This window comes from Bufo gargarizans, chromosome 1 (assembly GCF_014858855.1).
Source record: "Bufo gargarizans isolate SCDJY-AF-19 chromosome 1, ASM1485885v1, whole genome shotgun sequence".
NCBI classification, from domain to species: Eukaryota; Metazoa; Chordata; class Amphibia; order Anura; family Bufonidae; genus Bufo; species Bufo gargarizans.
This window is the reverse complement of record NC_058080.1, coordinates 284,496,340-284,511,349: the sequence shown is the minus strand read 5'-3', so window position 1 is coordinate 284,511,349 and position 15,010 is coordinate 284,496,340. Positions and strand designations below refer to the sequence as shown.

Genomic DNA, 15,010 nt, shown 5'->3' with positions numbered 1-15,010 from the left:
GCACTGTCTCACAGGTAACACCCAGACGCGTTTCGAGATACTATCTCTTCATCTCTTCTCTCTGATGAAGAGATAGTATCTCGAAACGCGTCTGGGTGTTACCTGTGAGACAGTGCATGGCCATGTACAGAAGGATTGACAACTGATAATCTCAAATAAAGACAGAAAGAACTCCAGCGAACTCACATACACGGAATACCGTATTGGGATTCACGAAAGAATTACCCGACACAAGACTCTCGCGAGACTAAAAGCGAGACTTCAGCAGAGCCGGAAGTAATAGAAACATACCTGAGAAAGGTGGAAGCGTGGGACGCCACGCTAACAACCGACTACGGGACGCACATAGTGAACCCATACGGAACGCAGTGAGTAATACATACAACTGATAGAAATATACGTGGAGCGACGCTATATCTCTGTGCTTACACAGGTGGGACTTTAAAAACTCTACTGAACTGCTGACTTTGCTTGGGTGATACACCCGGAGCTTTAAGAAAACTGCGCTAGAGGACTGATGCATTATACAATGCGAGCTGTTGCTTGAAAGCTATACTATATATCTGTCGCAGGGACTATCTATATAACCATCTGTTTGTAACTGTCAATTTGTAAGGAGCCATACAAATAGCCCCACAAATAGGTCGCTTGACCATAGACGGCTGCGATTCACTAGTCCCATTAAACAAGCGGGATACGGATGCAGCGACATATGGTATAGCGAACCTACAGGGCAGTTTTAATAACGATTCTTCCTTACTGAAAGCCTCCAATTGAATGTGTGCAGCAGTTATTATTTTTAAGTTTTTTATATATTTTTTAGAAGTGCACAAAAAACATATTATTTAATAAAGTTTTATAAGTTAAAACAATCCCACGTGTGTTCCGACTGTTTGAGTGCCGGTTCCATTCAACATTTATTTATGCAGCACAGAATCAGGGGTGTGTCTTCTTGAACCTGTGCACCAACTGTGACAATTCAGAGTGAGCCATCTGCTTATTACCTATTGAGAATAATAACTCTATCATCAAGAATTATAGTAAAAGGGGGATTGATGGAAATGGCCTGCAGCTCGCTAATTCTTCTAGCCGTAGTAAGGGCCACTAACCAAACTAGCTTGAGGGTAAGAAATGTAATCCCTATGGCATCAATGGGTTCAAAGGGTGCTTTGGTAAGGGAATTAAGAACCAAGTTAAGATCCCACGGGGGCACCCTAGGGGAAGAGATTGGTGTCATCCTATCTACTGCCTTAAAAAATCTAACAATCCACGGATTTGTGGCAAAACTTTCCTCAAAGAGGGAAGATAGGGCAGAGACCTGTACTTTAAGCGTACTTTTAGCGAGACCTAAGGAAAGGCCTTTCTGCAAAAATTCCAGGACCTGGGAAATAGGGACACTTTCTGGCAAATGCCTAGGGTTGAGGTTACTGAACTCAATAAACTTTTTCCAAGTCCTGGCGTAGATGGACACCGTTACAGGTTTCCTACTTTTTACTAAGGTAGAGATGAGATCCTGGGAAAAACCTTTTTTAATTAATAGGCTCCGTTCAAATTCCACGCAGTCAGATGGAGACCAGCGACTGCCGGATGAAAAACTGGCCCTTGAGACAGCAGATCCGGTAGGTCCGGTAGGATCCAGGGGTCCGAAATAGACATGGTTCGGAGTAGAGTGAACCATGCCCTCTTGGGCCAAAAGGGAGCGATGAGGATAACTCTTGCCCTGTCCTGCCTCATCTTTCTTAGGACTGCTGGTATCAACTGGAAAGGGGGGAAGGCATACGCTAGAGGGAAGTTCCATTTCAGGAGAAAGGCATCCACCCCATAGGGGGATTCTCTTGGATTTAGAGAACAAAAAAGGTCTACTTTTTTGTTCAGGCTTGTACTGAAAAGGTCTATCATCGGCCTGCCCCATGACTCGCTGATCCTGGAAAATATTGAAGTGTTGAGGGACCATTCCCCCTGTTTTAAGGGGTATCTGCTGAGAAAGTCCGCGTGAACGTTCTCTTTCCCTTTTATGTGGAGAGCCGATACATGACTGATCTGTTTCTCCAATAATGTTAACAATCTCCCCGCTTCCCAGCGTAGGGATAATGACTTTGTCCCCCCCTGGTGATTTATATATGCCACAGTCGTCTGATTGTCCGAAAGTATTCCTACATGGCCAGTGCCAAGAAGTTCCAAGGAAGCCTTCACTGCGAGTCTGACTGCCACTAACTCTTTTCAGTTGGAGGAAAATGCTTTCTGGGCAGGGGACCATAGACCCTGAAAGTTGTACCCCCGCACGTGAGCCCCCCACCATGGAATTCCCTGAATCAGATTGTCCCTGACCAACCACCAGGATAGGCTTTTCTTGGTCGTGTCCGAAATTCTTATTCTGACATCCAGTCTTCCTCCGTATTTTTTGAAGGCTGTCAAAACCTCCGACTGCAGCTGTCGGGAGTGAAGCTGAGCCCACTCCACCGCCGGGATGCAGGAATTCAGAGAACCTAGGACCGACATAGCTTTCCGGAGGGTCAGAGAGGTGGAAGAGAGGGATTCTATTTGACTCCAAACCTTCATGATTTTTTTCTTCTGGGAGATACGTTCTCTGAGTCTCGGAATTCAAGACTAGGCCCAGGAATCTCTGCACTTTCAGCGGTATCAATCTGGATTTTTTTGTAATTTATTATCCAGCCTAGATCCTGGAAGGTCTGAATAATAGTCTGAACATTCTGTTCGCAGACCCGTAAGGAATCTGCAATAACTAAAAAATCGTCTAGATACGGGACTATCAAAATATCCTTTATCCTCATGAACGACACCATCTCTGCTACAACATTCGTAAAAACCCTCGGTGCCATGGATAGGCCAAAGGGTAGCGCCTGAAACTGATATTGTCGGATCTGCCCCTCTATCAGAATCGCCACTCTCAGGAATTTCTGAAACTTCTGGTGCATTGGAATGTGAAAATAGGCGTCCTTTAAATCCAATACCGCCATGAAACAATGAGGAAAAAGGAGCTGAATCGTATTCCTCACTGTCTCCATCTTGAATTTCCTGAAGACCAGAAATTTGTTCAAATCCCTGAGATTGATGATGGTCCTGAAAGTGCCGTCTGGCTTTGGCACTAAAAACAGGTGGGAGAAAAAACCTGACAGTTCTTCTTGAGGAACGGGAATCAAGACATTTTTCTTGATAAGGTCCAAAACTTCTTTTATTATGGGAAAGGAACCTCTTACACAAATGCTTTTTGTAATAATAAATCTTTGTGGAGGCAAAGAAGCGAATTCTGGCTTTAGACCCGCACGAATGATGTCCAGGACCCAAGGTCCTGCAACCCTTTCCCAAGAAGCCTGGAAGAACTTTAGCCTTCCACCCACCTCTAACCTGGCGTCATTGTTGGGTTTGTTTTTTGCTAGTAGAGGAAGAGTTTCCAAATAAGAACCCTTTTCCCCCCGAATTCCTGGATCTAAATCTCTGATCCTTATCTCTGCCCGACCTTCTACTGGTACCACCTCTGAAGGGACGAAAGGACTGCCTATTCCTGGGACCAAAGACTGAAGCAGGATTAGGGACCGGGAATCTTTTCTTTCTATCCGCCGCCTTTTCTAAAAGGTCGTCCAACTCGGGCCCAAACAAAAATTCTCCCTGGCAGGGGATCTTACATAATCTCTGTTTAGACGCCAAATCACCCCCACTCCAACTTTTTAACCAAAGGGCCCTTCGTGCCGAATTAGTGAGGGAAGCTGACTGAGCGCTGAATTTAATGGAATCCACCGAAGCATCTGTCAAGAAGTCGGCAGCTTTTTGTAGGGTTGGTAGGGAAGATAAGATCTGATCCCTAGGGGTTCTATCTTTTAATTGTCCTACTAACTGTTGCAACCAAAAGGATAAGGTCCTAGCCGTGACCGTAGCAGCTATAGCTGGGCAAAAGGCTAAGGTAGAGGCCTCCCAGGCACCCCTAAGGAAGGTCTCGGCCTTTTTGTCTAAGGGTTCCTTAAGCATCCCCGTATCCTCAAAGGGGAGAGAGGACTTCCTTGACGCTTTAGAGATGGCTACGTCAATTTTAGGGGCTTTCCCCCAAGAGGAGGAGGCTACTTCTTCGAATGGATATTTACGCTTGAAGGCCCTAGAGGCAAAAACCCTTTTCCCTGGCTTCTTCCATTCTCTCTGAATTAAAGACATGATGCTAGCGTGTACAGGGAAACACCGCCCCTTCTTCTCCTGTAACCCCTCAAACAATGAGTCTGCTACGGACCTATCCTCCTTAACATCTTCAATGTTCATGGTGGACCTAATGACTTTTAATAATTTATCCGTGTCCTCAGCGGGGAAAAAAGTGTTGGACATGGACTCATCTTCTGATGAAGAGCCGGACAAGGACGACCCGGATGATCTATCACTGTCTTCTGACGAAAGAACCTGGGATGGTCCTGTCTTCCCACTTTTATCCTTGACGGAAGTTCTCGCTCTTCTGTCTGATCTCAAGGTATTCTTAACCTCCGTCTTGATGAGCGACCGGATGTTTTCCAACAGAGACGGTGATTCTATGATATGGTCCTATCAATGCATGTTTGGCACCGTTTCTTCTCATAAGAGGAGGACAACGCCGTACCGCATAGCGGACATTCTTTGTTTTTTCTTTTAGCCAGCACTTTTTTCGGTTTAGGCTGGAAAAAAGAGAGCACAAAGCGCAATCTTAACAACATCAAGCCAGTAAATGCGCCACTTACCCCATGAAGATCAAAGAACTACCGGGATGGGGTTCACATCACCCTCAGCAGGTTCTTGTCTTCTCTCTTCCTCCATAATAACAACCTCTGAATGGAGCGAATATGGAGTCTATACACTTCAGGATAACAGAGAAAGGTTATTAAAATGCTTTAAGATCCATAAAACAAAGTAAAAGAAACCCACTGAGGGCTGCCTACATGTTGCCTGGCTCAGACCGTCCTGTATAGGCTCAAGGATTTAGTCTGGCCAGGCCCTTTAAATAACCTGTAAAAAACGAGGGTGTCCGCTTGCGCCCGTGTCGGAACCGGAAGTCGCCGATGCGTTCCACCTTGAATCCGGAAGTGCCTGCTCAGCGCGCCCCGGAAGTGCGTCATCCAGCCTCGCGCCCCGGAAACCTCGGAGCCACATGCGCCGGATACTTTGCGAATAAAGCTAAGTGGCAGAGCCCCGAAATCGAGGATAACCACTTCACTGCGCCACCGGAAGGCGCCTCCCATGGGGCAGAGCTCTCCCTGAGAGGTGACCCGCATGACTGCCGCAAGATGCGGAGGGCCCCTGGAGCACCCCCGCATCCTAGGGTCCTGTCCAGCCTGCCCAGCAGCGCGATGGACCCCGGCAGTAAACCGCTAGCCCTCTAGGATTACCTAGGAACAAGACCAACGGTAGAACCTGAAAGGTAAACTGTAGGTCTCCCACTCCAGGGACAGGAAACCACTGAATGGGAAGAGAGGCTCCACCCTTTTATTTCTGTAGGTTTCCTGTCCCTGGGGGTGGATCCCTCTCTCTATGGTGCTGTCGTGGGGGAGGGGAAAAAAAAAGTTAAAGTCCATAAATGGCGGATCTGTTTTTTCCAATGCATTTTTTCATTGTGATCAAAATCCTGATCAGGATTCAAATGTAATCCGTTTTCACACTTTTTTCCGGATCCGGCGGACAGTTCCAGTGTCGGAATTGAACGCCGGATTAAAACAACGCTAGTGTGAAAGTAGCCTAACTCTGCTACATATCAGTGTATTCCACTCCTCCACTTGTACTCTCTCACCACTACTTTATATATGACATATCTTGCTTATCCCCTCCACAGCAATCACTAGGGATGTACCACCGCACACCTAACTCTGCTACATATCCATATAGTTGCCCCCAGTGTCCCTCCATTTCACATAGTTGCCCCCAGTGTCCCTCCATTTCACAAAGTTGCCCCCAGTGTCCCTCCATTTCACAAAGTTGCCCCCAGTGTCCCTCCATTTCACAAAGTTGCCCCCAGTGTCCCTCCATTTCACAAAGTTGCCCCCAGTGTCCCTCCATTTCACAAAGTTGCCCCCAGTGTCCCTCCATTTCACAAAGTTGCCCCCAGTGTCCCTCCATTTCACAAAGTTGCCCCCAGTGTCCCTCCATTTCACAAAGTTGCCCCCAGTGTCCCTCCATTTCACAAAGTTGCCCCCAGTGTCCCTCCATTTCACAAAGTTGCCCCCAGTGTCCCTCCATTTCACAAAGTTGCCCCCAGTGTCCCTCCATTTCACAAAGTTGCCCCCAGTGTCCCTCCATTTCACAAAGTTGCCCCCAGTGTCCCTCCATTTCACAAAGTTGCCCCCAGTGTCCCTCCATTTCACAAAGTTGCCCCCAGTGTCCCTCCATTTCACAAAGTTGCCCCCAGTGTCCCTCCATTTCACAAAGTTGCCCCCAGTGTCCCTCCTATTCAAATTGTCTGCCCCTCTGTTTCATTGCATTAGATAAATGTGTCCCCTTTGTTCAAAACAATAGTGTTTTCTGTCCCCTGAACACCTTTATTGGCACATTCAATAATCGTTGGTGGATTAGTGGGGCAGTAGACTTACCTATTAGGAGATAGTATCCCGGTCCTCAGACGTCCATCCGCTCACTTCGCTGCCTGGCCGGAACTGTTTGGACGGCCGCGCATGCGCGGATCTATCTCAGACGCGATGATATTCTGCGCATGCGCTGCCGCCCGTGCGCGCTCCCATCTAAATAAACAGGCCGGCCGCAGGATCACAGAGATGAAGTGCGCAGGCGCGGCCCATGGATGCGGCAGGCGAGATGTGGCCGTATCCATGGGCAACGCCAGTAAACACAGATACAAAATTGAAATTTTAAAGAGATAGGTTGCTTATTTTTAATGCAATGTACAGTAAAGACCAAAGGTTTGGACACACCTTCTCATTCAAAGAGTTTTCTTTATTTCCATGACTATGAAAATTGTAGATTCACACTGAAGGCATCAAAACTATGAATTAACACATGTGGAATTATATACATAACAAAAAAGTGTGAAACAACTGAAAATATGTCATATTCTAGGTTCTTCAAAAGTAGCCACCTTTTGCTTTGATTACTGCTTTGCACACTTTTGGCATTCTCTTGATGAGCTTCAAGAGGTAGTCACTGAAATGGTCTTCCAACAGTCTTGAAGGAGTTCCCAGAGATGCTTAGCACTTGTTGGCCCTTTTGCCTTCACTCTGCGGTCCAGCTCACCCCAAACCATCTCAATTGAGTTCAGGTCCGGTGACTGTGGAGGCCAGGTCATCTGGCGCAGTACCCCATCACTCTCCTTCATGATCAAATAGCCCTTACTTTCAAAGTTTTCCCAATTTTTCGGCTGACTGACTGACCTTCATTTCTTAAAGTAATGATAGCCACTTGTTTTTCTTTACTTAGCTGCTTTTTTCTTGCCATAATACAAATTCTAACAGTCTATTCAGTAGGACTATCAGCTGTGTATCCACCTGACTTCTCCTCAACGCCACTGATGGTCCCAACCCCATTTATAAGGCAATAAATCCCACTTAATAAACCTGACAGGGCACAACTGTGAAGTGAAAACCATTTCAGACGACTACCTCTTGAAGCTCATCAAGAGAATGCCAAGAGTGTGCAAAGCAGTTATCAAAGCAAAAGGTGGCTACTTTGAAGAACCTAGAATATGACTTCTTTTCAGTTGTTTCACACTTTTTTGTTATGTATATAATTCCACATGTGTTAATTCATAGTTTTGATGCCTTCAGTGTGAATCTACAATTTTCATAGTCATGAAAATAAAGAAAACTCTTTGAATGAGAAGGTGTGTCCAAACTTTTGGTCTGTACTGTATATCAAAAAGTTTTCAGTGGGGGCAAAAGAATATAATTAAAACTGATCAAGAAGATGATAATACCCCTTTAATAGCAAAATGCGCAACTAAATTTTTTTTTGTTATGTCCCCTTCTCATAAACATTTTCATGTATGTGTTATGGTTAAAGGGTTTCTACCACTTGAATATCACATATTTGGTGTTCAGACACTAGCGATTCGCTAGTGTCTGTTCTTGCCTACAAGCTAATTATCACATTAATCCGGGCTGCCGATACCTCAAAAAAAGCACTTATATCTTTATGCAAATGAGCCTCTAGGTGCTATGCAGGCGTTTTTCTAAGCACCTAGAGGCTCCGTCTACCTTGCATTTTGCCGCCCTGCGCCTCGCTCCAGCACGCCCATCTCTCACTGTAATCGATCCTCCCCCTGCTTCAGCCTTCCGAAATCCCGCGCCTGCGCCGTCCGTCGCGGCATTCGGAGGCATTCGGCGCAGGCGCAGTCAATGTCTGACCGCTCCCTGCTCAGACATTTCAACTGCGCCGATGACGTCACAGAGCTCCGTGGGACAGACGAAGCCCAGCAGCAAGCGGTCAGACATTGACTGCGCCTGCGCCGAATGCCTCCGAATGCCGCGACGGACGGCGCAGGCGCGGGATTTCGGAAGGCTGAAGCAGGGGGAGGATCGATTACAGTGAGAGATGGGCGTGCTGGAGCGAGGCGCAGGGCGGCAAAATGCAAGGTAGACGGAGCCTCTAGGTGCTTAGAAAAACGCCTGCATAGCACCTAGAGGCTCATTTGCATAAAGATATAAGTGCTTTTTTTGAGGTATCGGCAGCCCGGATTAATGTGATAATTAGCTTGTAGGCAAGAACAGACACTAGCGAATCGCTAGTGTCTGAACACCAAATATGTGATATTCAAGTGGTAGAAACCCTTTAAGTGTGAGTTTTGGGGGAAATTTAGCTGATCTGGGTTTGCTAAGAGCCAGAAGCTTGTGCAGAGTCCTGTCCCCTGGCGATTACACGACTGTTGGGAATGTCTCTATACACACACTTCCAAGTGTTGCAGCCCTTTCAGACAGCTGATTGGCAGGGTTGCCGGGTGTCGGACCCCCACCGATCTGATCCTGATGACCTATCTAGCGCAGTGTTTCCCAACCAGTGTGCCTCCAGGTGTTGCAAAACTACAACTCCCAGCATGCCCGCACAGCCTTTGGCTGTGCGGGCATGCTGGGAGTTGTAGTTTTGCAACACCTGGAGGCACACTGGTTGGGAAACACTGATCTAGAGGATTTGTCATCAATATTGTACTCCTGGAAAAACCCTTTTACTCAATGGGCATGTAACATGCGGTTCCATGAAAAACAGAAGGCACCTGGATGCAATGCATTTCTTACCGATGGTTGCTAGATGTTGAGTGTTATTCTTCACACGTGTGAAAAACACATGCAAAATGGATGCAATCGGGACAAAGAAAAAAAAAATAAAACACTTAGGGGAAGAGTTATCAAAACTGGTGTTAACTAAAAACTGGCTTAGGCTAGTTTCACACGAGTGTTTACAGATCTGGTCGGGAAAAGCCTGCCTGATTCGTCACTGCCAGAATGCCGTCTGGCCCCATTAACTATAATGGGGTCCAGGGGATATCTGACAGAAACCTGGCAAATATACAGAGGATCGGCCGGACAAATACCACTGCATGCAATTCTATGCTGGAAGACCCTGCCAAAAGTCTGTTCCAGCAGTGTGAAACTAGCCTTAGTTGCCCATACCAACCAATCAGATTTTACCTTTCATTTTCCAAAGTAGCTCTGAAAAATTAAAGGAGGCATCTGATAGGTAGCTATGGGCAACTAATCCAGTGTTCCTTTACATCGGTTTTGATAAATCTTCCCTTGAATGCAGCTGCAGAAAAAAACTGATTAAATCACAGACCCTGACACATTCTGTATCACTGATGTGAAAGAGGCCTAATACACGCTTATGCAAACAAGGCCTATCTTTATGGCTGTCAACTGTAGGAATGCCTGATGAAATGAATGAGTCCTCATCCTAACGGGTCCGCAAAAAATGCGGACAGCACACGAATGGCATCAGTTTTAGATTTTTTGCGGATTCGCAATTTTCAGACAGCAAAACACATACGGTCGTGTGCATGTAGCCTAAAGATACTGAAATTACATAGGACATAATGCAGATTTAAAGGATAACTGTCACACTTAGACCCTAATTTAAATTTTCATATATGTAGTTACTAATAACATGATATTCCAGAATCAGTTACTATTACGCTGGGTTCACACCTGAGCGTTCGCAATGGAGCGCTCTGTATGCGCGATTGTACCGGCATTTGTAATCGCGCATACAGAGACAAGCGAACGCCCATTGTCGCACGTTCCCGAAAGTCTATGTACGGGAACGCGCGACAAGACGCCCCAAAGAAGCTCATGTGCTTCTTGGGGCGTCGGGCGTTTTACAGCGCGATCGTACGCGCTGTAAAACGCCCAGATGAGAACCATTCCCACAGGGAAGCATTGGTTTCTCCTTGTTGAGCGTTTTACAGTGCAATCGTACGCGCTGTAAAACGCTCATGTGAGAACCATTCCCATAGGGAATCATTGGTTCTTGCCTGTTGAGCGTTTTACAGCGAGTAGGAACGCGCTGTAAAATGCTCAGGTCTGAACCCAGCCTGAGGGAGCGTCTGCCAAGCGCAGGGACAGGGAGAAGTGCACACAGCCCAGGCGCTGTTATCAGCTGCTGGGGAGGACCTGGCTTTAATCATTTACTTAACAGTCCCTGGCTGTCAGTAATGTGACCTTGCACGCAGCCTGCTTCTGCGTCCTCCGTCCTTCTACAGATAGACGGACTATGCCTAGAAACCCTATTTTAAGCACAGGTAAAAGCAGGCAGTACAGGGGACAAAACTGTGGAATTAAGGGGTAATTGAATACACAGTGAAAAGTTGAAATAGGGCCACCAAGGAGATATTAATCACCACAATCCAATACTCCAAAAAAAAAAAATATATATATATATATATATATATATATATATATATATATATATATATATATATATCAGTTATATCTTAAAGCCACTGTCAAAAAGAAATCTGTCCATGTTGTCCATAGCAACCAAACACTGCGCAGCTTTCATTTTCAACAGCAGTATTAAGCCTCATTCACGCGTCAGTGATTTCCATCAGTGATTGTGAGCCAAAACCAGGACTGGAGCCTCCACAGCCATAAGGTATAAGGGAAAGATCTGCACCTGTTCTGTGTTTGGAGCTGTAGCTGGTTTTGGCTCACAATCTCCAATGGAAATCACTGACAGAACAGTGGTTTGGTTCCGCATCTGAGCCCCATTTTTTGCAGCTCGGGTGCGGACCTATTCACTTCAATAGAGCCGCAAAAGATACAGACAGCTCTCTGGGTGCTGTTCGCTTCCGTTGCTCCATTCCCATAGCCCTGTTAAAAAAAAAATAGAACATGTCCTATTCTTGTCCGTTTTGCGGACAGGGATAGGCATTGTTACAATGGATCCATAAAAAAAAATAAAAAAAGAAGATGCCATACGGACGCCATACGTTTTTTTTTTGCGGATCCCCATTTTGCAGACCGCAATACACAAACGTTTGTGTGCATGTAGCCTAAGGCATTAGACAGGAAAGCTGCGCTGTCATATGTTGCTATGGGCAACAAAGCCAGTTTTTCTTCTAGACCTAAGGCCTCATGCACACGACCGTTCAGTTTTTTGAGGTCTGCAAATTGCAGATCCGCAAAACACGGAAGCCGCCCATGTGCCTTCTGCAATTTGCGGAATGGAACAGGCGGCCCATTGAAGTGAATGGGTCAGCACCCGAGCCGAAAAAAACTGCGGCTCGGATGCGGACCAGAACAACGGTTGTGTGCATGTAGCTTAAATCTACCCTTCACATGACAGACTGGTCCCAATCTGAACATACCGATTGTGTAAACCACTTGTACATCACTCATCTGAGAATCGGTGATGCTATCCTTCGCTTCTCCCTTCACAACCCCGAGGAGAAATCCTTCCTGTGTACAAGAAACATAAAAACATCATAGACTCTTAATCTATATTTATATAGCGCCAACATATTCCGCAGCACTATACATTGCAGTAAGGGGATGTTCACACGTAGCAGAAACGTTGGAGATTTACTGGTGGAACGATCAAGATCTTCTTACCGTATCAGCAAAGTGGATGAGATTGTAAATCAGACTTAGGGCTCATTCAGACAGCCGAATGTGTTTTACAGTCTGCCAACTGCGGATCCGCAAAACCCGGATACCGGCCCGTGTGCGTTCCACAATTTGCAGACCGCACATGGCCGCCACTCTCATAGAAAATGCCTATTGCGGACAGGAATAGGACATGCTCTATATTTCTGTGGGGCAGCAGAATGGACGTGTGGCTGTGGTCAGCACACGGTGTGCTGTCGGCATCGTTTGTGGCTCCATTGAAAATGAATGGGTCTGTACCCGTTCCGCAAAATTGCAGAATGGGTGCGGACCCGTTCATACGGCCATGTGAATGGGGCCTTACACAGTCCATTACCCAAACCAATATAATGGCTAGGGCATGGGGCAGATGGCAGTTTTGGCAACTAACCCTACAATGAGTGTTCAAGATGTGACTGTGATGAACCAACGCTCCCAGATTTTTCCGAATGCTCCCCAACACTCTCAGGCTATAAAGCTAAGTATGATCACAGCCTTCATGGGAAGTAGGCATCAGCATTTCCGACACATCGTCCAGTTGGTTGGAAAAGAAAGGTTATGTCCGAGTTATTAAAAAGCGACGCCAAGGATAATAAGACAACATAAAATATAACCCCCTCCCCCGGGCTGCACTGATGTCTGTCTGTCTGTACTCCAGGGTATATGGGCACTGCAGGCAGCAGAGGTGAAATACAATTCATGACACTGACTGAAAAATAACATTTTAGCTTTCAGAATGTGAAACCCCCCCCCCCCCACAAAACTGTGTTTTTATTTTTTATTTTAACGGGTTGTCCAGGATTATGATGGCCTATCCTTAGGATACACCATTAGGGTCCATTCACACATCCGTGTGTGTTTTGCGCGGATCCACAAAACACAGACAGCGGCAATGTGCGTTCCGCATTTTGCGGACCGCACATTGCCGGCACTAAAAATATGCTATTGCGGACAAGAATAGGACATGTTCAATTTTTTTCAGGATCAGAATTGCGGACCCGGAAGTGCGGGTCTGCATTTCCAGATCGGGTCCGCACGTCGTGCGGTCCCATAGAAATGTATGGGTCCGCAATTCCGTTCCGCAAAATGGAATTGCGGATGTGTTAATGGAGCCTTAATATCAGATCGGAGGGGGTGCAACAACCCCCCGATCAGCTGTTTCATTGTAGCTCCGGTGCAGAAACTATATAGCGCCATCCATTGTGTAACGGACAGAGCTGGTTACTGCAGCACGCCTTCCATTGAGTGGTCACATACAACTACGGCATCTGAAGGGTCAAAAGTCTGCGACCGTCCGTTAGATTTCACTACCCTCATCACTTCCAGCCGCACCGGACATGACGTGAGGAGGTGTGCCGAGCAGGCACACGACGGGCTAGGGAAATTTCACAGCAGAGTTAGCTGGACACCGGCCGACACTGCGCATGCGCCGGGAGCCTCGCCAGCGGTTAGGGTAGAGAAAGATTACGGGCCAGTGCGCAGGCATGGTGATCGGATGGATGTTCTCAGCTGGACACCGGCCAACACTGCGCATGCGCTGGGAGCCTCACCAGCGGTTAGGGGAGGGAAAAATTACAGGCCAGTTCTTTTTCCCTACCCTAACCGCTGGTGAGGCTCCCGGCGCATGCGCAGTGTCGGCCGGTGCCCAGCTAACTCTGCTGTGAAATTTCCCTACCCCGTTGTTGTGCGCCCGAGTGGCAGGGCCGGCGCTACCATAGAGGCAAGGGGGGCAATTGCCCCCGGGCCCCGACTCCTTAGGGGCCCCCAGCGCTGGCCCGGCCGTAACTACTACTACTGGAGTGGAGGGGCCCCCCGCCCGGCAGCCGCTGTGCCTGCGCTGCTTGTCTCTTTAAGAGATTCGAGACTGGAGCAGGGGCATGCACGCACAGGCAGGCACGTCTAGCGTCTGGCTGATGTTTCCACAGGCTCCGCCCCCCCGCCCAGAGCAGAGAACTTGGATTGAAGAAGGAGCAAGCAAAGCAAGCGCCATTGGCAGCCAGCCAGCCACAGCCCAGTCTAACTCTGCCAGCGCCAGGGAAGGCCCGCAGTCAGAAGGCAGCCGCCCCCAGCCAAGCTCCAAACTTCCACTGAAGTTCCAACTTCCAAGAATCCAAGTCCAGTCTACAGAAGTCAGTCATCACAGACCAGTTACAGTTATTGTCTGGTAGGTGGGTTATATTGTTGTTAATTAAACTGGATCGGATCTATGATCCATCCATTCCCAGTTTTCCACTCACTTACTTAGTCCCAGGCACCATCTAACCCGTCCGGGCCATCCCAGTGTAATACTAGCCCGGCCTGCGGCCCTGGTTCTGTTTGGAGTCAGTTGGACTGGTGAAATGTGCATTTTGGGGGTGGGGGCAGTTACTAGTACTACCAGTAAGGCAGTAACTGGCCCCCTCCAAATGCACATTTCTCCAGTCCAACTGTCCAAACAGAACCAGGGCGGGCTAGTATACTGGCACTGGGACGGTGAGATGGTGCCTGGGATGGATCCGATCCAGTTTAATCAACCAACCTAATAGTAACTGGTTGGTTGATTAAACTGGATCAGGATCCATCCAAGTCTGGTAGGTTGCTTGATTAAACTGGATTGGATCCATCCCAGGCACCATATCACCCGTGCCAGTGTACTAGCCCGCCCTGGTTCTGTTTGGAGTCAGTTGGACTGGAGAAATGTGCATTTGGAGGGAGGGGAGGGAGCCAGTTACTGGTAGGTTGGTTGATTAAACTGGATCGGATCCATCCCAGTGCCAGCAGTGTACTAGCCCGCCCTGGTTCTGTTTGGACTGGAGAAATGTGCATTTGAGGGGGAGGGAAGGAGAGATGTGCTGCTGCCAAGTGACGTTAAAAGTCAGCAAGTGTCATGTGGGGAGGGCCCCTTATTGTGTTCCGCCCCAAAGCCCCATTTCACCTAGAACCGGCCCTGCCGAGTGGCACACATCCTCACGCCATGTCTGGTGCGG

General features: G+C 47.5%; 1 protein-coding gene across 2 annotated transcripts in view; it reads right to left on the bottom strand.

Annotated features, from left to right (window-relative positions):
- The window catches only part of ABRAXAS1 (abraxas 1, BRCA1 A complex subunit), a 71,905-nt gene that overhangs the window by 33,975 nt on the left and 22,920 nt on the right, over positions 1-15,010 (bottom strand). For both annotated transcript variants that reach the window (XM_044304271.1, XM_044304263.1), the window contains exon 2: positions 11,768-11,858. In XM_044304271.1, coding sequence (XP_044160206.1) covers positions 11,768-11,858 — 91 coding nt within the window. The remainder of the gene's footprint in view (positions 1-11,767; positions 11,859-15,010) is intronic.